This window comes from Arvicanthis niloticus, chromosome 5 (assembly GCF_011762505.2).
Source record: "Arvicanthis niloticus isolate mArvNil1 chromosome 5, mArvNil1.pat.X, whole genome shotgun sequence".
Classification (NCBI taxonomy): Eukaryota; Metazoa; Chordata; class Mammalia; order Rodentia; family Muridae; genus Arvicanthis; species Arvicanthis niloticus.
The window spans coordinates 13,268,868-13,296,476 of NC_047662.1; the positions used below are offsets into that span (position 1 = coordinate 13,268,868).

General features: G+C 50.0%; 1 protein-coding gene across 6 annotated transcripts in view; it reads left to right on the top strand.

Moving 5' to 3' along the window:
* The first annotated feature begins 3,201 nt into the window (after positions 1–3,201).
* Fblim1 (filamin binding LIM protein 1) overlaps positions 3,202–27,609 on the top strand; it is a 29,780-nt gene continuing 5,372 nt past the window's right edge. Inside the window, exons 1-8 of one of the 6 annotated variants that reach the window (XM_076933828.1) lie at positions 3,231–3,354; positions 4,640–4,729; positions 9,485–9,535; positions 9,897–10,161; positions 17,629–17,810; positions 18,645–18,789; positions 23,302–23,471; positions 25,695–25,873. In XM_076933828.1, coding sequence (XP_076789943.1) covers positions 9,915–10,161; positions 17,629–17,810; positions 18,645–18,789; positions 23,302–23,471; positions 25,695–25,873 — 923 coding nt within the window. In that variant the 5' untranslated portion in view covers positions 3,231–3,354; positions 4,640–4,729; positions 9,485–9,535; positions 9,897–9,914. Of the gene's footprint in view, positions 3,355–4,639; positions 4,730–5,195; positions 5,216–5,260; positions 5,315–5,514; positions 5,786–6,962; positions 7,022–9,484; positions 9,536–9,896; positions 10,162–17,628; positions 17,811–18,644; positions 18,790–23,301; positions 23,472–25,694; positions 25,874–27,609 lie in introns of those variants that run through there. The other 5 variants (XM_076933826.1, XM_076933825.1, XM_034502972.2 and 2 more) reach the window with 5 other exon arrangements.

Here is a 27,609-nt window from a genome sequence, read left to right on the forward strand (position 1 = left end):
ACCTTCTCACTGAGTTTGCCCAGGGCTCAGAGAGCTGGGGAGGCCAGCAAGGCCATGTCAGGTACAGGCTACAGAACTGTGAACACTAGTGTTGGTATGCCATGGAGGGAAGGATAATTCCCGGTAAGAGAGGGCCCGGGATGGCTTTAGTGAGGGGACAGGGTCTCAGCGCAAGAAAACAGATGAGGATCCTTTTGAGAAACTGAGGCCAGGATTGCCTCCCTGCTGTTGGCAGAGGGGCTCTGGCTGGCAAGGCCTAGGGCCAGAGAGGAAGGCTTGAGGCTCAAGGACCCATCCCCCACTTCCCCCCTCCGTCTAGAGTCCTGTTCACCCACTCAGCAGCTGTGGGAAATGGCAGGCTTGGGCAAGCTTGGCCAGAATCAGCTCAGGCCCCCAAAGCAGAAGATTAAGTTTGTTTTCATAGTCAAGACACAGGAAGATGGTCCTCCCTGCCTGGTGAGGCAGATACACCATAGGCTTGCATGAAGTCCCAGTGTCAGTCCACAAGCCTCCTAAATCCCAGGCTTTGGGTGGGGTAGGGTAGGGTGTGAAGACAGGGTTTCTTTGTGTAGCTCTGGCTGTTCTGGAACTAGCTCTGTAGACTAGGCTGGCCTCAAACTCACAGAGATCCAGATGTGCACCACCACCACTGGGCAATTCCAGGCTCTTTTGTTTCTATACCTTTCTATGACCAGACAAGTTGTGTCAATCCAACTAAAACCTCAGACACTGAGAGTAAAAGGGAGGGTCCCCCCCAAAAGAAGGCAGGTGCTGTGCCAACACTAAGGAAGACAAACCTGGGGGGCCCTATAAACCCACATCCCTACCTTTAGCTCTCTTCAGACACACCTGAAGAAGGCATCAGATCCCATTACAGATGGTTGTGAGCCACCATGTGATTGCTGGGAACTGAACTCAGGACCTCTGAAAGAGCAGTCAGTGCTTTTAACCACTGAGCCATTTCTCTGGCCCCCTATTTACTTTATCTGTGGTTCTTCAAGACCTGGCTGTCCTAGAACTCACTCTAGATCAAGCTGGCCTTGAACTCAGAAATCCACCTGCCTCTGCTTCCCGAGTGCTGGGATTAAAGATGTGCGCTACCACTGGCTGGCTGGCTCCTCAGCCTGTCTTCTTCTTTTTTTTAAAGGGTTTATTTTATTTTATTTTTTATTTTATTTTATTTATTTATTTACGCTGTAGCTGTCTTCAGACACACCAGAAGAGGGCATCCGATCTCATTGCAGATGGTTGTGAGCCACCATGTGGTTGCTGGGAATTGAACTCAGGACCTTTGGAAGAGCAGTCCGTGCTCTTAACCACTGAGCCATCTCTCCAGCCCAACCTGTCTTCTTATAGAACCCAGAACCACCATCTTAGGAATGGCATTACCCACAATGGGCTGGGCTGTCCCCCACCAATCACTGATTTAAAAAAATGTCCTACAGGATTCTCTACAGCTTGATCCTATGGAGGCTTTTTTTTTTTTTTTTTTTTTTTTTTTTCAATTAAGGTTCCTTTCTCAGATGAATTTAGTTTGTGTCCAGTTGACATCAATCCACCCAGCGCACTCTCTACCTACAATTTCCCCATCGCCTACAAGAGACCATAAAATGACCATATTCCAGAGAGGAGGACACTGCCTTCCTGCCCTCCAATCAGTTGGTCCAAGTACTTGGATTTTGCTGGACTGTAGATGCAGTGGACAGAATGCTCCATGGACATGACTTACAAGAGAGGAGCGTGAGGTCCAGAGAATCAATTTGCTCAAGGTCAAGCAGGGTGCCAGGGTCACTCAGGAGTGATGATACTGGGTACAGCTCTGCTCCAGTTCATCTCTGCCACCATCTGGGACCCCTCAAGCCCAGCCTACTGCAGTCCCACCCTGGCCCACGAGGGCATTTGTGAAACTGTGGGAAATCTGGCCTCCTTCAACTTCAGGCATACAAGCGGGAAGAAGAGGAGACAGGAATCTTCCTGTGACTACTGTCAAGGACTAGAGCCTCACACTTCACGAATGTGCGCATGTGTTACCATACCTGACCCAGAAATGTAATTTTAACTGGTTTGGCAGGAACAAGCTGAGGCCAGGCAGTTGGATCTGGGTTAGTCCAACAAGCTCACCAAGGAGAGACAGCTGAAGGGGCATTCTCTCGAGTTTCCAGGCCCAGGGTCCCTGATGTGGCTCAGGGAGCTTGGGAGCGTATGACCATATTCCCAGGGAGGAGGACACTGCCTTCCTGCCCTCCAATCAGTTGGTCCAAGTACTTGGATCTTGCTGGACTGTAGATGCAGTGGACAGAATGCTCCAGAAACCAGGCAAGAATGATGTGGGAATCCCAGGCCTTCCATGGAAGGGTGCCAATGATAAACAGACTCTCAGTGTGCTCTCTTGGTGTCTGGGCCTCTGACATTCCTACTGAGGGAAGACTGTCCCTCCCTCTGCTGTATGCTGGCAGACCCCTTTAATCTCAGCACTCGGGGGGCAGAAGCAAGTGGGTCTCTGTGAGTTCTAGGTCAGCCTGTGTTCAGTCCAGCCACGGCTCCATAGGAAGATCCTATCCAAAATCAAATTGGGAGGTGGTGCTTGCTCAAGGTCAGTCAGTACCAGATGACTAAGGGTTGGTTTGGCCCGTGCTTCTGTGGTCCCTCATCACAAGGTAACTATGACTTCAGGGATGCCTTCCCACCAGACACCTCTCCGTCTCCACCCCTTGACCATCCATCCTAGCACACACTACTACCTAACTAACTGTTGCCCTAATTTGTCTCCACCCCCACACCATTTGTGTCTCTGTTCAGTCCTAGTACAAACCATTCATAATCTCCCCATATAGACTAGGATTAATGGCCAGGCTTGGTTCCTATTGGCTCCTGACTTTCCCTACCAGGTAGCCAGTGCTCAGACCATGTTTACAGGGCCTCAATCCCACCACTGTGGATGGCAATCGATCTATACTTCCCAACAGAAGAATCCAAACAGCAGCAAATATCACCCCTGCCTGGATCCTGTTCCTAAACCCTTCTCCTTCTGCCTGCAGGGACTCAGCAGTCATGGCCTCTCTCCAGTAGACAAGTAGAGGACTCTCTTTTTGTCTACTGGGACTTCTGGGGAGGGAAGCGAGCTGGTCTGAGCTTGGCAGGGAGGGAGGAGGGGAGCAGAGCCTCTGAGCTGGCAGACAGAAGGCGTGTATTCTCTGCCAGTGCACTTCCTGGGTTTCCATTGCAGGAAGTTTGGCACCTGCCTATCGGTGCCACTGATACCCAGGCTGGTGCAGGCGACTCTTAGCCAGGACAATACCCCAGCTGAAATCAGCAGCAGGAGGTGGAACAGAGACCAGGGGTGCAGGACAGACGGTGAGTAGTAGCAGGTAGACCCCCAGACTGCCTTAAACTGTCCCAAGGTATAGTGGCTGTGGAGAGCCTACCTCCTAGATTAATCTCTTTGACCTTGGCTAAGGCCTCAATCAACCCCTTGGTGTGTCCTCTCATTGTTCTACTGGATGGAGCCGTGGGGTAAACGGGTAGGTCAGTACCATTTTTTGTTTGTTTGTTTGTTTGTTTTTTGGTTTGTTTGTTTGTTTTTGTTTTGTTTTTCGAGACAGAGTTTCTCTGTATAGCCCTGGCTGTCCTGGAACTCACTGTAGACCAGGCTGTCCTGGAACTCAGAAATCCACCTGCCTCTGCCCCCCAAGTTCTGGGATTAAAAGCGTTGCGTCACCACTGCCCGGCTGGTCGGTACCATTTTGACTCAGTGGCGCCCCCCTTTTTCAACAGAGGCTGTAAGGCTGTAAGAGGCTCTGACGCAGAGAAAAGGCCCCATTGCCAGGTTGGGAACGCACCCAAGGAGCCCTTGGGCACCGGTAGCCTCAATGTAGTTCTGGGTTCCATCCTTGGCTCTTATCTGGGGATGGTGGCAGCGATCCAGCCTCTGGGACTAGCAGATCCCGGCGCCTAAGGGGCACTCTCAGGTCTGGCTTGAATCTAGCCTTGTCCACAAGCCTCGGCGATGGCGTCAGTGTCTGGTCTGTGGGGTGGGACCTATCAGTCCTGGAGTAGAATCTGGAAGGGTTAGGTGAAAGGTTTGAAAGGGACACAAGGGAAATCTCTAGAAATGGCACCTACTGTAGTGACTGTAGTCGTTGTGACTCCACACTGGCGTTAACTTCACACTGGCGGTAAGAATCAAACGGAAAAACCTAATGGCAAAGATTGGGAAGGCCATTAAGGGGTGTGGGACCTAGTGAGGAGGAGGAGGATGGAGCTGAGCACCAAGGCACCCCACTCTGACACCTCCCTTCCGCAGCAATCCCATGATCACCTCCAAGAGCGGTTGTGGGGGTGGGGCGAAGGTTGCAGAAGGGGACCCAATCCTACCTAGTTACCCCCCCCCCAGATGACTCTGGGTCCAGCTCTCCCCTGCCCAGTCCCCCATTGTGCCTCTAATCAAAAGAACAATCTGCTTGCCTGGGAATCAGACCCAGATTCCTTTCCCCAGCAATGTCCTGAGGTCTCTAGGGACCTGGGCAGCCCAGAGCAGCTCCTACCCAGGCCCCAGGGTTCTGTGCTCTGCTTCTTCAGGGGCCAGTAACAGGGCCAGGAAGCAAACAGGTGACCTGATTGTTTCCCCTGTCTCCTGTAGGGGCCTCTTTCCACCACAGGACCTGAGACCCACTTGTAGAAGGATTCATAGGCACAGACTGGCAGTGACAGCCCAGGACAGCAGATCCAGGTGATTTCCCTCACTGGGGTCTCTGAAGACCCCTATCCTAGGCATTCTTTGAATACGCCCCGCAACTCCAGTATACGTTAGCATTATCGCTTCAACTCCAGGCCAAATTGCAGAGGTGGGCAGTCGGGATCCCATTTTAGGAATTAAAGACTGAGGCTTAGGGAAACGAGATTGACAGTCCCAGGTCACGCGTCTAGCCTAACTTATGAGACCCTGAAGGATTTCAGAGTCAGTCTGGGTGCAAGTACCCTTCTCCACCAGTTTAGGCAGGTGGGGCCGCTCATCCAGGTGACTTAGAGCGAGGGTGGTTAAGGATCCCACTCCCCCGCCCGCCTCGCGCCTCCACGGTGCACCGTGGGGGTGGGCAGCGGAGGAGGAGCCACAGAGAAGGGGAGGAGTGGTGGGAACAAAGGGAGGGGGCGCGGCCACAGGTGGGGGGGCAGGTAGGGCGAGCCCGCGCCCCCTCCCCGAGCGTCACCTTTTATGGTAAGGCGCGCGCGGGGCGGAGGGCGGAGGGAGGCTGGGGCGGGAGCAAGGGGCGGAGGCGCAGAGCCGGCGGAGGCCGGGGCATGGGGAGCGCGGCAGGTAAGCGAGTACGGCGTGGGGGTCCTGGCTGTGCGCCCCGGGCAGGGTCAACCCCAGGTGGCCACATGGGCAACTCTCGGCCACCGTACTGGACCCAGCCTGGAGCTGCTGGGGGGATCGGGGCGGGTACTGTCTCTTGTCCGTGTATGTTCCACGATCTCAGTCATTGGGGACTCTAGGAGGCTGAGTGGGGGGACCGCACGGGGATCATGTCCCTGCTCTCGAGTGGGACGGGTTGAGCAGGGCATAGGCTCCCTCACAAAGAGGACAGCGTCCCGCATATGGATCGAATTATAGTCACCGCGGTGACCCGGCCAACTGTCCCGCGCTGCTGCCGTACCAGCGCGCAGAGTTCCGGAGCTCTCTTGCTCCTATCGGACCCTGTTCCTAGTTCCAGTCTGGAGAGGGAAAGGAGGATCCTGGGGTCTCCTCGCCTGGCCTGGCGCGGTGTGGAAATGGGCGATCCCTAAGGTGTGTGCAGATACCCCCCATCTCCAGCCCAGACCTGAGCTCCCAGGGGGAGAGACTGGGCAGCGCCCAGATTCCTACTTTTAACAATGGAGACCACTGTCCTCCAGCCGCAGGGCTCCTCCTGACCCTCTGGAGCTGAATGACCCGCTGGCCTCCTCTCAACCAAGCCTCCAGGGCAGACTTCTATTCTCTTGATGAATTAAAAAGCCAAGCCCAGAGAGGTTGAGTGACCGCATCAAGGTCGCCCAGTACAAAAGACCGGTAGCCTGGGGGAGATCCGAGTTCTGCACCTCTTCTTTCTCTGGTGTAGGAAAGAGGAAACCCTTAGCCTTCTGAGATCGCAAGGTGTCTCATGGGAGTCAGTGGGGGACATACACTTTCCCACTTCCAGCGAAGTTTAATTCTGGCCCTAAACTTAGATTGCTTATTGGGTTTGTGTGAAAGAGCAATGCTTAGAAAAGACTCGGAGGGGGCTTCAGAGTGCACGCAAAGAGTTATCCCCTCCTAGGGGCTGCAGCCTAAGGCCGGCCCTGGCTGGCTGGCTGGCCGGCTCTCAGCCTCCTTCCTTCCTCTTGACAGGAAATGACTTTCTTTCCCTTTGTTCCCACTTTCTCCGCTTACCCAACTGGATCTGGGTGTCTGATTTGCCCTCCGGGGGAGGAAGGATGGGGGTGGTGGGTCTGATGGGAAGTTGTCATACAATGCTCCCCCAACCCCCACCCCCGCCTGGGTGAACTCAGGGGCAGTGGGACCAAAGGGAAGCACCAGCAGGCTCTCCTTATGGGACCTGACAGGGCTTTAAAAATCCCCAGCGCCGTTCCATCCCCGAGGTCCCCACCGCTGCATGACAATGTAAAAGGCGAGTATGGCTGCCCAGCTGTGAACATCTGGCCTCCACGCTGGATGTTTCCGAGAAAGCAGGCAGAACGGAATGGGGGTCAGAGTAGGGGGGAGGAGGTGGAGGAGGGTCCCTGAAGTGCTACAGCCTGTCTCGGAGGACCCGCCTAGAACGTGTTGACCGCAAGAAACTGGTTTGGATTGGGTTATTTGGGGGAAGGGGTGGAGCTTGGAGTGGGGGACTAGGCTTGTATGGTCCAGGGAAGAAAAAGACCAGGGATGCCCCAGGACTTTCAGGTTGCTGGATTCTCTGAAAGGATTCCAAGCCAGTCGGAGGGCCAAGGAAAATCCACTGGAACTCTTGTTAGGACCGCGTGACAGAGGCTCCCTGCAGCTGAGGTTTGAAGTCTGAGCTCTTGGCTTATAAATGTCAGTGTCAGTGGAGTTGAGATAGGGTCGAACTATGTAACCCAGGCTGGGTTTGAACTCATGGTCCTCCTGTCTCAGGTTTCCTGAGTGCTGAGATTTCAGTTACAAGTATGTGTTACCGTTCTTGTTTGTTTGTTTGTTTGGGCTAGTCTGGGATTTGCTATGTAGACCAGGCTGGGCTTGAACTCATAAGAGAAAAGACCTGCTTGCTCTTCTGCCCCTGAGTGCTAGGATTAAAAGTATGAGCTGTCATTCTTGGTGATGTGTGTGTGTGTGTGTGTGTGTGTGTGTGTGTGTGTGTGTGTGTGTACATACACACATACATATTTTTTTTCTAGACAGGGTTTCTCTGTGTAGCCCTGTCTGCCGTGGAACTCACTCTGTAGACCAGGCTGGCCTTGAACTCACTGAGATCTGCCTGTTTTTGCCTCCCAAGCGCTAGGATTAGAGGCATGCACCACCACTGCCTGCCTCCCCCCCCCCCCTTATTTATTTATTTAAGTATTTTACCCTTTTGGAAAACAGGGTTTCTCTGTGTAACCCTGGCTATTCTGGAAATTACTATGTAGATCAGGCTGGCCTCCAACTCACAGAGATCTCCCTGTCTCTTTGCTGTGGCATGCTTGGGATGAAAGCATGTGCCCCTGTGCCTGACACCCCCAAAGCTATTTTCTTGGCATTTGTCTCTGTCAGTCCACAAGAGGACCCAAGGAAGCAGAGGCACCTTGAGAATGAGGCAGACCTGTGAGTGACCGTGTGGGATCCACATCCCATCAGGGTCCCTGGGTCTGTCACCTCTCCCCACTGTCCAGGCCCACTGCTTGAGACTATCTGTATACCTCTCCAAGCATCCATGACTGGGCTTCAGGGTCTCGTCATGGTGGCCCACACAGAGCCAGGAAGGGAGATAAGAGGCACATTTTTAGCCAGGGAACTATGATTGGGTGCCAGAAAGGACTTTGGTGCTATGTGGCCAGTTCACCCACAACGACCCACCTAGGCCTCAGCCTCAGAGGCTGCTATCTGCAGGAGCTGCCTGTCCTTCCCAACCTTGGGTGCTTCCTCTGCCCAGATCTGTGCTTCAGCCCATGCACTGCAAGCTCTGGCCCTCGATGCAGGCCACTGAAGCACAGGGCAAGGTTACCTGAGGGTTTCAGACATACGCATAATGAGCCAGTAGGTCCTAGGATGAGCTGTCCCCGACATGAGGAAGCAAACATCGCCCCAGGGTGGGAGTTGGGACACTTCCGTAGATGAGGTGAGGTTTGAACTTGGGCCCTTGAGAAAGTTAAAATTAACACTGAAGGAGCATCCTCCAAAGGAGAAAGGCTTGAAAGAAAGGATTAAGATGGTTAAAAGAACTTGAGGTAGGCTGGGGGGTGTGGCTCAGCGGTAGAGCATGTCTGTACGTCATGTGCGTCATGTGCGCAAGACCCTGAGTCCCATCCCCAAATCAGAGAGATGGGCGGGGTTGAGAGAGGGTGAGGTCACAGAAGTTTACAGTTTATTCCTCTGAAATAATAGGGAACCTTTAAAACTTTTATTATTTATTTGTGTGTGTGTCTGTGTCTGTGTGTCTGTGTGTCTGTGTGTGTTTGAGACAGGGTTTCTTTGGTTAGCCCTGGCTGTCTTGGAACTTCCTCTGTAGACTAGGCTAGCCTTGAACTCAGATCTGCCTGCTTCTGCCTCCCTCTGCTGGGATTGAAGGGTGCACTACCACCACCCAGTTTTTTTTGTTGTTGTTGTTGTTTTTTTAAGATTTATTTTGACCAAGCAGTGGTAGCACACACCTTTAATCCCAGCACTTGGGAGGCAGAGGCAGGCGGATTTCTGAGTTCAAGGCCAGCCTGGTCTATAGAGTGAGTTCCAGGACAGCCAGGGCTACACAGAGAAACCTTGTCTTGAAAAAACAAAACAAAAAAAATTTTATTTTACGTACATGAGTACACCTTCACTGTCCTCAGACGCACCAGAAAAGAACATTGGATCCGGTTACAGCTGGTTGTGAGTCACCATGTGGGAACTGAACTCAGGAGCGATCAGTGTTTTTAACCTCTGAGCCATCTCTCCAACCACCCTACCACTTAGTCTTAAAAAGCTTTTAAGCAAGAGAGAAACAATCAGATTTATGTTCTGGAAAGATGAGGGTTAGGAGGTAGGATAGGACCTTCCAGCTCCCCACAACCACTACACACACACACACACACACACACACACACACACACACACACAGTGTCAAGGATGTGACAGTTTGGGACTGGATGGAATAGGCAGAAGAGAAGAAAGCGGTCAAGGGACTTGACTTCTCGAATCGGTTTCCTCACTGAGGAAGTAAGATGATGTGTCGTTGGGTGCTCCGGGCTGCATGGGGACAGAGTACATCCTGTCCGTTCCTCATCCAGCCACTCTTACAATTCTGTTTTCTTCCTGTAGGGCTGGCCTGAACTTTGGACCTTGTCTTTCAGTAGGAAAGCAGTATCTCAGGTGAGGGAGGGGCTGTGGGCGGGTATCAGGGCCTGTGCCTGTCAGCTGCCTGGGCTGCAGGGTTGTCCATTGCTCTGGAGTGTCTGGGCCCCTGGGACCTGGCTACCTGGCCTATCTGAAGGCCATCCACTGTCCCTCCCTCCTGTTTCTTCCTCTTGCCTTCTCTGCTCACTGTGCAACCCAGGCTGGCCCAGACCACACCATCCATTCTCCTGCCTCAGTCCCCTCTCTGGTGAGGCTGGGTGTTCAGACGGGGCCTACCAGTACAATGAGGTTGTCTTGTGGGAGAAGGGAGACTCTGGGAAAGCTCTTTGGTGGCTAGAGGGGTACCCTGTGACAACCTGAACCCCTCTCTCCCCAGCCCCAGCAGGAGCCGATCATGGCCTCCAAGCCTGAGAAGAGGGTGGCCTCTTCTGTCTTTATCACCCTGGCACCCCCACGCCGAGACGTAGCAGTGACTGAGGAAGTGAGTCAGGCAGCTTGTGAAGCCCGACGTGCTCGGCCATGGGAGACCCTTCCCACAAAGACACCTGGGGTTGCAGTGGGCAGGAGCCCCAAGACCTGGACGCCCTCTGGCAGGAGCAATGCCTCACTCCCTGAAGCCCCACCTCAGCTCTCCAATGGAGGTAAGAGAGTGTCCCTAAGGGAAGCAGGACAGGGATAGCACCAAGGCAGAGAGGAAAGGGCAAGCTAGGGGACACTCATTCTTCAAGCGCCTTCTCTGTGCCAGGCCGACTTCAGAACCCACCTGCCTGCGCCCCAGTCCTGACTCTTCTCTTTCTCAGCTCTGTGATGTTGCAGGTCTCTCAGCCTCCCTGTGCCTCAGTTTTTTAGCACTAAAGACCCTTACGAATATAATATGTCACAGAAAGCTTCAGTGTATAGTTGTGAAGATTAAGAGCATTAATACAGGATCAGCAAGGTGGCTCAGCCGGTAAAAATGCTTGCTGGGCAAGTGTAAGGACCTAAATTCAAGTCCCAGAACCTATCCAAAGGTGGAAAGACAGATAACTCCTGCAAGTTGTCCTCTGACCTCCACACATACATGCACACAGATATACACGTGTACACAGACACACACACAGATATATGCATGCACATGGATATGCATACACACACAGAAATATGCACACACATGCACACGGATACACCCATGTACACAGACATACATGTACATGGATACATGCAGATACACAGATATACAATGCATACTCACACACATGCACGAGGATACACCTGTGCACATACACATGTACACACACATACATGTACATGGATACATACAGATACACACATGTACACAGACACAAGGAATACATACACACATGCACATGGATATACCTATGCACACATGTACATGTACACACACTCGTATACATGGGTACTCACACAGATACACACATGTACACAGACACACACGTGCACATGGATACACACATGCACACAGACATACACATACATGCACACTGACAAAAATATATCAAATGTCGAAAGAGAGAGAGCATCACAATGGAGCCTGGTGCCATCAAGGTGGAGAAGTGACTCTTCTTGCAGCTCCTTGTGGCAGCTCCTCTGAGGCCTCTGCTGGATGGAGAGACATGGAAACATGCAAAGACCGAGGTCGACATGAGCTCAAAGGAGCTGGCAGACTCTGCAGATGTTGCTGCTGGCCTGCTGGAGCACGTACCCATGCAGGGAGTTCAGTGCATAGCGTGTCTGTGTGTCTGTGTGACTTCTCTCCTTCTGGTCCCCATTTGGAGCCTGGGAATTAAACTTGGGTCACCAGGCTTGGAAGAAAATGTCTTTCCCCACTGGGATTGATTTTTAATTTAATTAATTAATTAATTAATTAATGTGTGTGACACATATTATATTTGTAAAGATTTCTATTGCTGCGAGAAATACCACAGACACAGCAACTCTTATAAAGGAAAGCATTTTATTTTATTTTATTTTATTTTTTTATTTTTTATTTTTTGGTTTTTCGAGATGGGGTTTCTCTGTGTAGCCCTGGCTGTCCTGGAACTCACTGTGTAGACCAGGCTGGCCTGGAACTCAGAAATCCTCCTGCCTCTGCCTCCCAAGTGCTGGGATTAAAGGCATGCGCCACCACCGCCCGACAAAGGAAAGCACTTAACTGGGGCTGGCTTATAGGTACAGAGGTTTAGTCTGCTATCGTCATGACAGGAAGCATGGCAGCCTGCAGGCAGGCATTGGTGCTGGGGAAAGAAGCTGAGTGTTCTACATGGGGAGCAGCAGACGGCAGGAAGACAGAGTGAGCCACTGGGCCTGGCATGAGCTTCTGAAACCTCACAGCCCTCCCCCAGTGACACACTTCCTCCAACAAGGCCACACCTAGTGGTGCCACTCCCTGTGAGCCCATTTTCCTTCAAACCGCCACACATATGGGTGAGAGGTCAGCTCAACCAAGACAGGGAAAAGAGCCAGGATAGCGTCCACCGTGCGGGTCCCAGGGAGCAAACTCCAGCTGGCAGGCTTGGCAGCAAGTACCCTTACCCACTGAGCCACTTCCTCTTCCTGTCTACATTCTTGCTGACCCTCCTCAGCTCATGGTCCCAGGAGCAAGACATAGCTGGTCTCGAGAGGATACAGCTTGCATGCGATGCCCCGGAGAGCCCAGGTCCTGACTCACGAGCTCTCCTAGAGCACGGCTCCCAGGTTCCCACACTCCCATCAGCCCATCCATCACACCGTAGTCACCTCTGGGCTTGTTCCAACACGGCTGGACCCCACCTCAAAGCTGGAGTTGCAACTTTTAATTTGCATTTTTCCTACCTTTCTGGGTAGTAATTACACTTTGTGAATCTTTTTTTTTTTTTTTAACTAACTTTTTTTTTTTTTCAAGACAGGATTTCTCTGGATAACAACTCTGGCTGTCCTGGAACTCACTCTGTAGACCAGGCTAGCCTCAGACTTAGAGATCTGCCTGCCTCTGGCTCCTGAATTCTAGCGTTAAAGGCATGCGCCACCACCGCCCAGCATCTAATTTACTTCCTTTTCTCTCCCCTCATCCTTTTCCAGTCTCTGGACTGAATCCAAGGCTCCCGAGCCGCATTCTACCTCTTTAGCCAATATCCCAGTCTGTAGCACAGCTGCACCCCTGGCCGGTGCAGTATGAAGCCCCGGTTTTGATCCCCAGACTACAAAACCAAAAAACAAACAAAAACTATGTTTCTTTCAAAGCGTTCTTTTGCTTTTATATTTACTTTATCCTCACTGTTATGTACACGTGTCCTGTATGTGTGTGTGTGCTCACGTGAGTGCAGGTGTTCATGGAGTGCAGAGGTGAGCCCCTCTGGAGCTGCAGTTATGGTTGGTTGGGAGCCTCCTGGGAAACTGAGCTTGGGTCCTCTGAAACAGCAGAACTCATTAACCACTGAGCCACCTCTCCAGCCCTCATTTTAAAAAATCAGTTTTAAAAATGTATCTATTTTATGTGTATGGATGTGTTTGCCTGTGACAGAAAAGGGTATTAGATGCCCTGGAATGGGAGTTATAGGCAGTTGTGAGCTACCGCGTGGATTCTGGGAATTGAACCCCAGTTCTCTGGAAGAGTAGCCAGTACATTTAACCACTGAGCCACCCCACTAGCCCCAGATTTATTTTATTTTTATTTGTGTATACATGTGTCACCTGGGTTGCATCTGTGTGTGGGTTTGTGCAAGTGTGAGTGCAGTACCCGCAGGGGCCAGAAGAGGGCGCAGGATCCCCTGGAGCTGGAGCTAAAGTGATTGTGACGTGGTGCTGGGAGTTGAACTCAGGTCCTCTATAAGAGCAGTAAGCAGTCTTATGGTTCTTAACTGCTGAGCCTTCTCTCCAGTCCTCCAGCCCCCATTTTTAAAATTAATTTTTGATTACACTTATATATTGTATATGTGTGATAGCATTTGTATGTGGAGGGCTGAGGACAGCTTGTAGGAATTAGTTCTCTCCGCCATGTAGGCCCTAAGAATGGAACTCAGGCCCTCAGACTTGGCAGCAAGCCCCTTCACCCACTGAGCCACCTTACTAGCCCCACAAAATACAATTTTTTCGACCCACAGTAATTGTACATGTTTATGGGATACAGTATCTTGCTGTAAGGCTTGTGGGCAGCATGTAACCCTTCAGGTCAGGGCAATTAGCACATCCATTGCCCCAGATGCTTATTTCTTTGTGGTGGGAACATTTAGAATCCTGTTAGCTATTTTGAAATATCCGATTCTGTAGCGGGAGATATTAGAAATGAAACCTCCGGCTGGCTCCCGACTTAGCCACCAAGTTCCCGAAGTAATGCCAGCTGCCGCCTGTGGGCTGCCAGGCCCCAGCCGGGCGTCCTCATCTCAGTAGGCTTTCCACATGGGTCAGAGCTCCGGAGCTGGTTCCACAGGGCTGTTCTATCTAGCTTGCCTCCATAGCAAGACTGATCGCTGTGTTTCCAGCTTCGGTTCGTTCATCCCTGGAGTCTGTAGTTCCTTCACAGCCATAACCACCCGGTTGTCGGTGGACCCACCTTCCAGTAACCCAGTAAATAAAAACTCTAGATGCTTAAAGTTAACCAATGGAGATATATATATCAATAAAATCTCAATACACAAGATGCCCACACAGATTAGGAAGTTATCCCAATATTCCTAACCTTTAGATTTCATATCTTCCTGTTTACTTGAATCACGAGGGTCTACGCCCACGGCCATTTCAACTTTTCCTCTCTCTGCATCTCTTGCATCTCTTGCATCTCTCTTTCTCTCTCTCTCTCTCTCTCTCTCTCTCTCTCTCTCTCTCTCTCTCTCTCTCTCTGCCACCCTTAGCTCAGCCTCCCTTTTTCCTGTCCAATCATAGGCTTCCCTCTGCAACTAGATTGGGCAGGGAAATTTCTGCCACACGATTGGCTGTTGTCAACTGCAGTAGGCTCTTCTTCTCCTTCTGGGTATTGTGGTTACAGACCTGTAACCTGAGGCTGAGGATGGAGCATTGGGAGGGAGCTCGAGGCTAGTCTGGGCAACATGGTGAGAACCAGTCAGAAGGGGTGGGGGGACGGGAGGACAGTTGAGCGTTCCTTGCACCCTGTTAGTGCTTTCTTTGTCAGGCAGGTGAGACTTCCACCCTGGCAGTGATCTAAGTCTGGTCCTAGACCAGCCGAGGGGAAATTACCAGAAGCTGGCTGTTTGTACAAGCACCCCCCAAGCTCCCATGATTCTGCGATTCAGCTTAGTCAGGACTACTGTCTAGAACACACATCTGTCTGTAGGGTCCCCTCAGCCCTGGGGAGGCGTGAGGGGTAAGGATAGCAGCCGGGTGGCCTAGGAAACCTGACCCCAGAGAAGTGAGGATATGCCTGACACCAGAGCCCAGGTTTTCTGATTCTGGGAAATCTAGAACTTTCTTTGCTTTGCCTTTGTCCTTCTGTGGACATTATCTCCCCACGTCCACCCCCCCACCCCCACCCCTCCCCCCCGCGCACACACACACACACACACCTTTGTTTATGTGTACGTGTGTGCATGCAGATTCACACATGCCACAGGTCAGAGGGCAACTTGGAGGAGCCTGTCTTCTTCCATTCTTTGGGTCCTAAGGATCGAATTAAAGTCAGGTTGTCAGGCAAGTCCCTTTACCCATCCTCCCATCCTCTTCCTCTTCCTCTTTTGTTTGATTGTTTGAAACGACCAAGCTGGCCTGGAACTCACAGAGAGTCACCTCCTCTGCACTCCATGCTCTGGGATTAAGAAGACCCATGCCAGCATGCTGGCCTCTCTGGGACACTATTAGCAGTGCTTGTCCTGTACCTGACGGGGACAGAATTCACTGTAGTTCCTTCCTGAGATGCCTGGTACCCTGGCCCCACCCCTACCTTGTCCCCTCCTCTAAGGGAGCTGACACCCTACTGACTGCAGGGTCACAGTAGTGAACTTGGTAGTGACAGTGGTTCCTGAACAGGAGACAGCTATGGCCATGGTGGCCACCCCCCCCCCCCAACCCCCAGGAACACAGAAGCCTGTGCTCAATAACCCGGATCTAACTTTCCTGTCCTGGCCTCCTCCTGTCAGCTCACCCTGGTGAGCCACACTACCTCTGCTGGTAGGGGATGGTCCAGTGCAGTGTCTGTGTGTGCTGCCTTATGGAAACGCAGCTGGGTTGGTACAGTGTGTGCTTTGCTTACACGCGCACGCGCGCTGCACACACACACAAAGGGATTCCCACTTACATGGAAGTAGGGAGAGCCACGCCTCTCCAGACCCAGTTTCAATGAACATAAGTTTTAATGTATTCCTTCCTTTCCTGACCTTTGTGCCTCATCTACTCAAATGCTGGGCTTGTAGGCAGGGCCATGCCACCCGAGCTGCCTTCTCCTGCCTCAGCTTCCAAGTGTTGGGATTACGCGTGTGTGGTGCCACAATACCTAGCTTTCTTCTTTTTATAGAATGTTTGTTTGTTTGTTTATTCTTTTCCTGAGGATCTTTCTCATGGGATGAATTTTGGGCTGAAAAATATTTTGTTGGGAAGAAAAACCCCACATTTTCTTCCTTACCTGTACACTGTTGTGGGCACCTAGGTTGGCTCCACAGCTGGGCCACACAACGCAAATGTCTCTAGAGGCCTTTGGGCAAATTCCCAGGAATGGTATAGCTAGGTCACACGGACGATCTATTGCTTTTTATTTTTTTATTTTTGTTTGTTTGTTTGTTTTGTTTTGTTTTTTGAGACAGGGTTTCTCTGTGTAGTCCTGGCTGTCCTGAAACTCACTCTGTAGACCAGGCTGGCCTTGAACTCAGAAATCCACCTGCCTCTGCCTCCCAAGTGCTGGGATTAAAGGCGTGCGCCACCACCACCCGGCTTGCTTTTTGTTCTTGTATTCTAATTTATTTATTGTGTGTACATAGGATGGGGGCGGGGAGCACATGCCCTGGGACCGTGTGCAGTCAATTCCTTTACCACAGGGGTTCCAGGGATGGAACTCAGATTTGGTGCTTTGGTCGAAAGCACCTTTACCCACTGAGCCATATTAGTGGCTCAACTGTTAACGTTTTTTGTTGTTATTTTTAGTTTTTTATCTTAGTTTTTTTTTGGGGGGGTTGTTTGTTTTGGGGGGATTTGTTTTGTTTGTTTTTGTTTTGCTTTGTTTTGTTTGTTTGTTTTTGTTTTGTTTTGAGACAATATTTACTGTCCTGAAACTTTCTCTGTAGACCAGGCTGGCCTTGAACTCACAGAGAGAGAGAGATCCACCGGCTTCTGCCTCTGCGTGACAGGATCAAAACTATGTACCACTGCATGTAGCTCTTAGTTTGTTTTAAAGATATGTTTGTTTTTATTCATGTATATGTGTGCTTTCCTGTATATATGCCTAACAACTCTGGAATTAGACTCTTGAATCCTCTGAATTACAGACAGCTGTGAGTCACCATGTGGGTGCTGGGAACCCAACCTGAGTAATTTATAAGAACAAGTGCTCTTAACTGATGAGCCATCTCTCCAGCCCCAACAGTTAGGGTTTTGAGAGACTCCAGGCTGGCTTCCATAGTGGCTAGACTAGTTTACATCCCACAAGCGGTGGGTGTATAAGGCCCCCATCAGGGAGCTGGGGATAACAGGGTCCCACTTTAATCCCAGGAGACAGAGGTAGGTGGATCTCTGTGACTTTGAGGCCATCCTGTCTATACAGTAAGTTCCAGGACAGCCAGGGTTATGTAGAGAGATGCTGTCCCACTCCCCGAAAAAGGGAGGAAGGTCCCATCAGCCCAGTCCATGGCTGTTTTCTCAGCCTTGGCTACGGTCTTGGCCATACAACCCTGAAGGTGCCCATCACATCTGAGCTCTAGCCTTGGGTCAGCTACTCAATGTAGACAAATCATCGCCTGTCCATCCCCCCTGACAAAGCCATAGGGTTTGAGGCTCACTTTCCAAAGAAACAATTTAAGATTCAAAGAGTTGATGCTCTCGCCTAAGAACCCACAGCAAGCCGGGGGCAGCAGTTTGGGGTGGACTGGAGCCAGACCTGAACTTTTACCCACTGTTGCTTGGCCTTCTGAGTGAGTAGCTCTGCCTTGTGCCCTATGGGGACTCTGGGTAACCCATCTCTTTTCCTACTGTAGGATGCTCTCCCCCACCTCCTTCCCTGAATGAAGAGGACCTAGACCTCCCGCCTCCTCCCCCGCCCCCTTCTGCCTACCTGCCTCTCCCAGAAGAGGAGCCTCCTGTCTTGCCAGGGACATCGCTCATTTCTGACTTGGAGCAACTGCACCTGCCTCCGCCTCCACCTCCACCCCTGTTACAGGTACAGGAGTGTCCCCAAGGCTCCCCCACCCATGGTGTCAGCGGGAGTAGGGGTTGGGGGGACCTTCCCAGCATTACCAAGGTGGAGGTGCTTTGGTTCCTTTGGCTTGAAGTCAGTCTGTCTTCAAAGCCCTTCCAAGTTCCAAAGCTGGTGGAAACTGAAATTTTCAGAGTCCTTGGTGAGACATGTCCCCCAGCCCCTTTGTTCCCTCGTGACCAGGACACGTCCTGGTTCTGACCCAAATCTCTACACTGCCTAAGAAGCCAATCAATCCTGCCCTTCATAGAGGGGGTTGTCGATGTGAGCGGAGTGCTGGGTTAAGGTCTCTGTCACCTCCAGCCATTGTTGGTGGCTGGGACACTTCATACCCACGATATCCTTAGAAACAGGATGGTTGCAGGGCTGTAATTCCAGAGACTGAGGTGGCTGAGGCAGGTTGGTCATAAGACATAGCCGATCTTACAAAGTAAGTTCAGGGCCAGCCTGAGCAACTTCGTGAGACATTATCTAGAACTAAAACAAAGAAGATTAGGGGTATAGTTAGTTCAATGGTAGAGTGCTTGACCAGCCAGAATTAGAGAGTCACTTTGGTGGAGAGAGCCCCAGACATGGAGCAGGGAGGTTCTGGCTCTTGCTGCCATGGTAACCTTCCTGTTGAGCTATAGAAGCTGGGCACTTGTTCCTCCAGCCTCAGTTTCCTCATCTGTACAATGGGACTAATCGTACTTGGAGCCCCCACGTCACCCCAGACAAAGAGTCAAGCTGGGGGATCTAGTGGGGTCCCTACCAGCCGACCTCTCTTCTATCTCCTCATATGTATCCCCCCACTCCCAGGCTCCATCAAAGGGATCTTCTGTCCAGCCTCCAAAGGGATCGTTTGTCCAGCCTCCGCCTGGTCACGTCAAACCCTCAGAAGAGGAACTTCCTCCTCCTCCTCCAGAAGAGCTTGTCACTCTTCCAGAGAGAGAAGCATCCACAGGTATGGCTGTGTGCTTACTCTCTGGGTCTTCAGGGGTCAGAATGGGCTTCTCATGGGAAGTGTGGGAGAGTAGGGACCCCCCTGCTCACATGACAGGGACTGTCTATACAGTGTGTAACTGCTGAATCTCCACTGCAGCCAGGTGCTTGCTTCTGGTTTGTCGATGATGATGATTTTGAGATAGGGTCTCATGTAGTTCAGGCTAGCCTTGAATTCCATATGTAGCCAAGGATGACCTTCTCTTTCTCCACCTGCCTTACCCCTTGAGAGCTAGGATTACGGGTGTTTGCCACTGTGCTTGGTTCATAGGGTACTACAGATAGAAAGCTAGTACTTCATCCATACTGGATCACCAAGCTACATTTCTAACCTTCCTTCCTTCCTTCTTTCCTGCCTTCTGGTCCTCCTCCCTTCCTTTCTGAGACAGGGTTTCTCTGTGTAGTCCCTGCCGAACATCCCTGATCTGTGTTTGTTTGTTTTGAGGTCTCACTGTAACCAGATCTGGATTTCAACTTGAGATCCTCCTGCCTCAGGCACCTGACTGTCAAGATTGCAGGCATGGTCCTTTAAAACTTTTTTTTCTCCCCCTGCGGGGGTGGCCCAGCACTTGGAAGGTAGAGGCAAGCAGAGCTCTGTGAGTTGGAGGCCAGCCTGGTCTTCACTGAGAGGTCCCAGACAGCCAGACTTACCTTGTCTTGAAACGTCAAAAAACAACAACAACAAAGATTCTTTTCCTCTCTGTTTTTCTGAGATGAGACCTCACTCCATAGCTGGTACTGGTTGACTTGGAACTCACTATTTAGACAGGCTGGCTTCACAGTTGTGGCAATCCTACTGCCTCAGCCTCAATGCTAGGATTGCAGATGTGAACCACTATGCCTAGCTTGCTTTTTAAAGTCTTTGTTTGTTGGTGGGGGGTGGGTGGGTGGGCGATGTAACAGAAAGGCTAAGAGGATAAAGGCAGTTGTCACCACGACTAGTAACTTCACTTCTATCCGTAAGTCCGTGTGGTGGAGCACTCTCAGAGGTTGTTCCCCTGATCTCCGCTCAAGACACACACACACAACCAATCGATAAATAAAAATTAAGGTTTTTTTTTTTAGTCATTTTCTCATTGTTTATTTTGTACCAGGGTGTATGATGCAGGAGGATTAGAAGTTTGAGGTCATCCTTAGCTATGCAGTAAATTGGGAGCTAAACCTGGGCTGCAAACGATTTTGTCTTTTTTTTTTTTTTTTTTTTTTTTTTTTTTTTTTTTGAGACAGGGTTTTTGTAGTCTGGCTGTCCTGGAACTTACTCTGTAGACCAGGCTGTCCTTGAACTCAGAAATCCACCTGCCTCTGCCTCCCAAGTGCTGGGATTAAAGCCATGCGCCACCACTGCCCGGCGATTTTCTCTTAAAAATAATAATAATAAAAAAAAATCAAGCCAACCAAGCACATGTGGGACATGCCTTTAGTCCTAGCACTTGTGAGACAAAGACAGGAGGTTTCTCCGAGTCTCCTATATAGCTCTATATAGCCAGCCTGGTCCATATAGCAAGTTCTGTGCTACCTAGGGGCTACACAGTGACACCTGGTTTCTTCCTCTCTACCACGTTCAACACACACACACACACACACACACACACACACACACACACACACACAGAGTTTCTGATTTTGCCTTTTAAGCTTTGGGGCTGCTCTTCATTGTTGTTTTTTCCCAGGCGTCTCTGACAACAATACACAGTGGCTCCTAGCCCCACCCCCCCCTTTTAAAGACTGTGTGGCAGTCCTCAGTCAGTGAACCTGATGGGTTACAAAGCCGCCTCCTGATGGCTTTGTAGATCCTTTCTTACCATAAATGCACTGAGCTGAGTCACCTTACCAGGTTATTTCACTGCGTGTGGGGTTTTCTGGGGTAAATTCCTAGAAGAGGAAGTAACCTATAAAAAGGTTGGTGTTTTAAGTTTTGTATTTTTGTCAAATCACCTTTCTTAGTCATCCCAGCCCACGGGCACCCACCAGCAGGTTCCAGCTGCTTTCTAGAAGCCTCTACAGCACTGGGTGCCTTGTTTGATTAAGCCAGGAAGCGCTTACTTAGAGCTCTGCCCCAGGCACTGAAGTCACAATTGAGTCAAGTGACCTCCTTCCTGGACCACATAGGGAGACAGAAGGCAAATGTTTTTCTAAGTTTGTTATTTATCTTTAGACTTAAGGTAGATTGTAGCTATCTTTTTGCTACTTTGTGACTTCTTTCTTCCACCCTTCCCCACCCTTTCAACCCCCTAACACTAGCTAGGAGAGAGGAAAGGATACCGGGAAACAGAAGAGCTCTCAGAAGGGGACAAAGTTAGACTTCTTGCGTTAAGCTCGACTCTGAGTTCCTTAGGGCAAGTTTCACTGTCAGGATTTCCAGTTTCACCTTTAATCCCAGCACTTGGGAGGCAGAGGCAGGCGGATTTCTGAGTTCGAGGCCAGCCTGGTCTACAGAGTGAGTTCCAGGACAGCCAGGGCTAAACAAAGAAACCCTGTCTCCAACCCCACCCCCCCAAAAAAAAAGGATTTCCAGTTTCTTCTTGTTTCTTTTTTTTTTTGTGCACAACTACTTAAAAAAACCACACACAGCAACAACAAACAACCTATTACTCAGGACCCTAGCATTTACATACCCTCTGAACAGTTCCCAGAAACTGCCTGCAGCTGGTAAAATCACACCTCTGCTAGAGCTCGAGGCAAATCATAGTCAGCTGCTTTTGTTGGCCAAAGCACACCAGAGATCAAAATAAAGCATATTCCCATAATATTTCAGTGTTTTTCAAAGAACCCAAAACCCCAAAATTGTCACTACAGTACATTTTTGCCACCCACAAAAATTTATTTATTTATTTATTTATTTATTTATTTATTTATTTGTTATTTGGGACAGAATTTCTCTGTGTGTAACCCTAGCTGTCCTGGAACTAACCCTATAGACCAGTCTGGCCTTGAGATCCGCCTGCATCTGCCTCACAAGTGCTGGAATTAAATGTGTGCACCACCACTATCTGGCTTGATATTTTTTTTTTCTTTTAAGGTACAGTCTTATAGTATAGCCCAGGCTAGCCTGGGACTCTGTCGTCCTGCATCCGCCTTTAGAGTGCTAGGATAACAGGTGTGAGCCACCACACCTAGCATCAGAATCTCTTAGAGTTTTATTGTTGTTGTTGTTGGTGGTGGTGGTGGTGGTGGTTTGTTTGTTTGTTTGTTTGTTTTAAGACTTATTTTAGGGATCAAGAGATGGCTCAGTGGTTAAGAGCTCTGACTGCTCTTCCAGAGGTCCTGAGTTCAATTCCCAGCAACCACATGGTGGCTCACAACCATCTGTAATGGGATCCAATGCCCTCTTCTGGTGTGTCTGAAGACAGCTACAGTGTACTCACATACATTAAAGGAATACATTTTTTAAAAAAAGATTTATTTTAACTAGATATGATGGTGCTTGCCTTTAATCTCAGCACTCAAGAGCCAAAGGCAGGATCTCTGATTTTGAGACCATTCTGGTCCCCAGAGCAATTTTTTTGTTTGTTTGTTTTAGCTTTTGTTTTTAGGGACAAGGTTTTTCATGTAGCCCTGGCTGTCCTGGAACTCACCCTGTAGACCAGGCTGGCCTTGAAGTCAAAGACCCACCTGCCTCTGTCTCCCAAATGCTGAGATTAAAGGTGTGTACGACTATTGTTCCACTAATCTGGGCTATTTTTATTATCTTTAATTGTGTGCATATGTGTATGTCTAAGTGAGTATGTGCACATGGATGCATTATCCTCAGAGTCCAGAAGAGGACATTGGATCCCTGGACTTAGAGGTAGTTGTGAGCTGACTGATGTGGGTAGGGGGAATTGAACTCAGGTCCTCTGTAAAGCGGTATGTGTTCTGACCCATTTCTTCAGTTCCTCTCTTAGCGTTCGTGTAACCTCAGTTTTTACATAACAAGCTTGACAAATCTGGATCACCTGGGTGTTGCCATCACCACATTCCCCTGCATGCTCTTGGGGCTGATAAGTACAATGCCAACTCTTTCTTTCCTCCTCCTCCTCCTCCTCCTCCTCCTCCTCCTCCTCCTCCTTCCTCTCTCTCTCTCTCTCTCTCTCTCTCTCTCTCTCTCTCTCTCTCTCTCCCCCCCCACCCCCATCTTGCTCTGTAGACTAGGCTAGCCTGGAATTATAAATGTACATCACTAGCTGTGAATAGAGGCTAGCAGGCCAGCCTGGTGTAACTGGTGAGTTCCAGGACACCCAAGGATACGCAGTGACACCCCGCTCTGAAAATAACAAAAAAGGTGTGTACCGGACCCAGTACTGTGTCTTTGATTTTAGCTTCCCAAATATCCACCCTCCTTCCTGATGTCTATCATAATAAATAAACCCTCTTCATTTATCAGTTGAGGAAGCTTCTGAGGCTGGGTCCTGGACACACTGGGGCATCATATTCTGGGTGGTGATTGGGTGCTGCCTTCCTGGGCTGCTGACAGTCTGTGTCTCCCCTATCCCAGATGTCTGTGGTTTCTGTCACAAGCCTGTGTCCCCTCGAGAGCTGGCCGTCGAGGCCATGAAGAGGCAGTACCACGCCCAGTGCTTCACCTGTCGTACCTGCCGCCGCCAGTTGGCTGGGCAGAGATTCTACCAGAAGGATGGGCGCCCCCTGTGTGAACCCTGCTACCAGGTACTCCCCTGCATGTAGCCCCCAGGTTGCACCCATTGAGCGCAGAGCGTTGGATCCCTTATGAATCTCCTAAGAGAGTGGACACCATGAACCCATTTCACAGCAGAGGAAGCTGAGACTCAGAAAGGAGAAAACTCAAGCAAGCAGGATTAAGTTCCTGTGGCTGCTGTAATGCGTGCGTCTGATTCCACAGCAACAGTGACTACAAATAGATGCGTTTGGTTGAGAGGTTCCAGTTCCTAGTAAGATGGCCTTGCCAGTGTGAGCCTGTGGTGAAGCAGTGTGTCATGGCGTGGGCTTCTAAGAGGACAACCTGGCTCCCTCGTGGCCAGAAAACAACTAAGAAACAGTTCCGTACCCCAATAACATGGATCACAATTAGGTCCCACCTCCTAAGGGCTCCCCCACCTCCCAGCAGCGCCCCCTGGAGCCCAGGCCTCATGGGCTGATGGAGAGCATTCAAAATAACCAAACCACAGTTTTGTGGCTTTAAACAATTTACAGTTCTTTCTCATAGTTATGGAGGTTATCCGTTCAAGAATCAATTTCCTTGCACTCAAATCAAGATGCTGCCTCTTCTTCCTCTTCGGGCGCTAGAGGAGCCGGCATTTGCTTGCCTTTTTAGTTTTGGTTGGTTGGTTTGGGTTTGGCTTGGTGTTTTGTTTTGGTTTTGGTTTTGGTTTTTTTAGGTTTCTCTGTGTAATAACCCTGGCTGTCCTGGAACTCTCTTTGTAGACCAGGCTGGCCTGAAACTCACAGGGATCCTCCTGCCTCTGCCTCCCAGGTGCTGGGATTAGAGGCAAGTGCCACCACACCGGGCCTCTTTTGGGAGGTTTTGAGACTGAAACAGAGGGGAGGGTGAGCTTGAACTCCCGACCTTCTGTCCTCTACTTCTTGAGTCATGAGCCAGCTCTGATGGTGTCCATGTGTTCCCAGCATTCAGAAAGCTGAGGCAGGAGGATGAAGAGTTTCAGGATTCTGGGTTATAGAGGCAGACCCTGCCCAAAACAATAAACAAAGAATTTGGGTACCATCCATCAGTAGTAGTGGTGAACATGTAAGGATTTGTTAGGGGGCTGGGTATGATAGCCTATGCCTGAAATCTAATCACTTGTGGGTGGAGGCAGGAGATTCAGGAGTTCAAAGTCATACCTAACTACGTAGTCTAACCTGGGCCACATGACACACTGTCTCAAAACCAGCCAAAAAAGTGTGTATGTCTGTGTGTGTGTGTCTCTGTGTATGTGTGTCTGTGTTTGTGTGTGTGTTGGTGTGTGTCTCTGTATATCTGTCTCTCTGTGTGTGTATGTCTGTGTGTGTTTGTGTGTGTATCTCTGTGTGTCTTTGTGTGTGTGTATGTCTGTGTGTGTGTGTATTTGTGTGTGTCTCTGTATGTGTCTCTGTGTGTGTATGTCTGTGTGTGTGTGTGTATTTGTGTGTGCAACTCTGTATGTGTCTCTCTGGGTGTATGTCTGTCTGTGTATGTCTGTATGTGTGTCTGTGTGTGTGTTTGTATGTGTGTCTCTGTGTGTGTATGTGTCTCTCTGTGTATGTCTGTGTGTGTGTGTCTGTGTATGTCTGTGTGTGTGTCTGTGTGTGTGTGTTGGTGTGTGTCTCTGTATATGTGTCTCTCTGTGTGTGTATGTCTGTGTGTTTGTGTGTGTGTCTCTGTGTATGTGACTTTGTGTGTGTATGTCTGTCTGTCTGTGTGTATTTGTGTGTGTGTCTCTGTATGTGTCTGTGTGTGTATGTGTGTGTGTGTTTGTGTGTGTTTGTGTGTGTCTCTGTGTGTGTATGTGTCTCTCTGTATGTCTGTGTGTGTCTCTGTGTATGTGTCTCTGTGTGTGTATGTCTGTCTGTGTGTGTGTCTCTGTGTGTGTGTATGCGTCTCTGTGTGTGTGTATGTCTGTGTGTGTGTCTGTGTGTGTCTCTGTGTGTGTTTGTGTGTGTCTGTGTGTGTTTGTGTGTCTTTATGCGTGTGTGTGCTTATGTGTGAAAATTTTGTTAAGATAGCCTCCAGGCTGAGCACATACTTCAGTCAGGGTGCTTACTTGACACACAAAAGGCCTTGATTTCAGTCCCTAGTACTGAAGTTCTGAAGAAAGAAGGGAGGCAGGGAGGGAAGGAGGAAAGAAAGTTAGAAAGATCAAGGCAAAGAGGGCTGGTGACACCTCCTGGTTCAGGCATGTTTGCGGGTTGGCCAAATCCTGCTTTCTGTCCCAGGATACCCTGGAGAAGTGCGGTAAGTGTGGGAAAGTGGTCCAAGAGCAAATCATCCGGGCCCTGGGCAAGGCCTTCCACCCACCCTGCTTCACCTGCGTGACCTGTGCCCGCTGCATCAGCGACGAGAGCTTTGCGCTGGACAACCAGAACCAGGTGTACTGCGTGGCTGACTTCTACAGGTAGGCAGGAGACTGTGGGCTTGGGGACTGGAGAAGGCAGGGCCAGGCTCTGGCAGGGTGGCAGGACCAGGCCAGTACTTTCTACAGCTCCTGTGCTGACAGAAGCCTGTTAGCTTCTCCAGCTAAGTCACAGGGCATCTGCCAGAGGCATTGAGTCCCAGGGCTCCAACAGACTCCTCATCTGAGGTACTCCTTGAAACCCTCAGACTTTCTTTCTTTGTGTAACAGCCCTGGCTGTCCTGGAACTCACTCTGTAGACCAGGCTGGCCTTGAACTCACAGAGATCTGCCTCTCAGAGTTCTCCTGAGGGCTGCCACCACACTTCAGACTTTTCATGGCTATGGAGTACAGTGAAAGAGTACACTTTAGCAGAAGTAGAAACTGAGGCACACAGTTCCCAAGGTGGAGTGAAGCTTCCATTTAAGGACCCGATTTGGGAGCTGGGTAGCGGCTCAGTTGGTGGAGTGTCCGCCTAGCATGTACTGGGTTTCATTTCCAGCCCCACACAACCATGCTGTGCTGAAACACACCCGTAATCCCAGCATTCCAGAGGATCAGAAGCTTAAGGTCATCCTTGGCTACCCTAGCAAGTTCAAGGCCAGCCTAGGCTATATGAGACCCTGTCTCAAGAAAAATGACAGGGCCTGGAGAGATGGCTCTCCAGGGGTTCAGAGCAATGGCCTCTCTTCCAGACATCCTGGGTTCAGTTCCCAGCACCTACCTGACAGCTCACAACTGTCTGTGACTCCAGCTCCAGAGGATCTGACACCCACACACAGACGTTCATGAGGCAAAACACCAGTGTACGTGAAATAAATCAAAAAATAAAAACTTAAAAAAGACAACATTTATAGAAAAATAAAAAGGACTTGATTTGGGATCTTGTTTTTCAGACCCTAGGCCATGTTCCCTCCCCTGGGAAGTAGAGAAAGGAAGGGAGGAGTGGGGAGCTATACATATACATGTATATGTATATATGTGTGTGTATACATATATGTGTGTATACATGTATATATATGTATATATATATATATATATATATATATATATATATATATATATATGACTACTCATGCTTTGCCCCTGTTTGAAAATAAAAAAAAATGAGACATGGTGGTTCATGCATGGCTCAAGATGGAATTAGGAGGACACAGTTGCACATGTCTGGTCAACCTAGACTATAAAGTCCTGTCTTGAAAAATAAGCAAACAGCAACACTCGGAAGGCAGAAGCAGGCTGATCTCTGTGAATCCCGGGCCAGCCTGCTCTACATAACAAATTCCAGGCTAGTCATTGCTACACAGTGAGACTCTGCGGCAGGAATAGGTAAACAAACAAAAAAAAATACACAAATAGGGCTGCCAAGATGGCTCGGTGGATAAAGCTGCTTGCCACCAAGTCTGATGCCGTGAGTTCAATCCCTGGGACCCACAAGCTGGAAGGAGAGAACTGACTCCTGCGTGTTGTCCTTGGACCTCCAAAGACAACTAAATAAATATGCTAAAAGTTTTCTTTAAAAAAATTTTTTTTAATTAAGCAAAGTACAAGATGGCCTGCAACACTCTTCTCAGTTCCCAGGCAAAATACTGGCCCCTGACTAATTGCACACCCGGAAGCTGGATTCATGGCACTGACTCCTCCTCCCACCCTGGAAGGGTGGACATCATTGGCTGCCGCAGATGCGGTCACCTAGCAACCTCGAGGGCGGAGGCACTGGGGGTGGGGTTGAGGGGTTG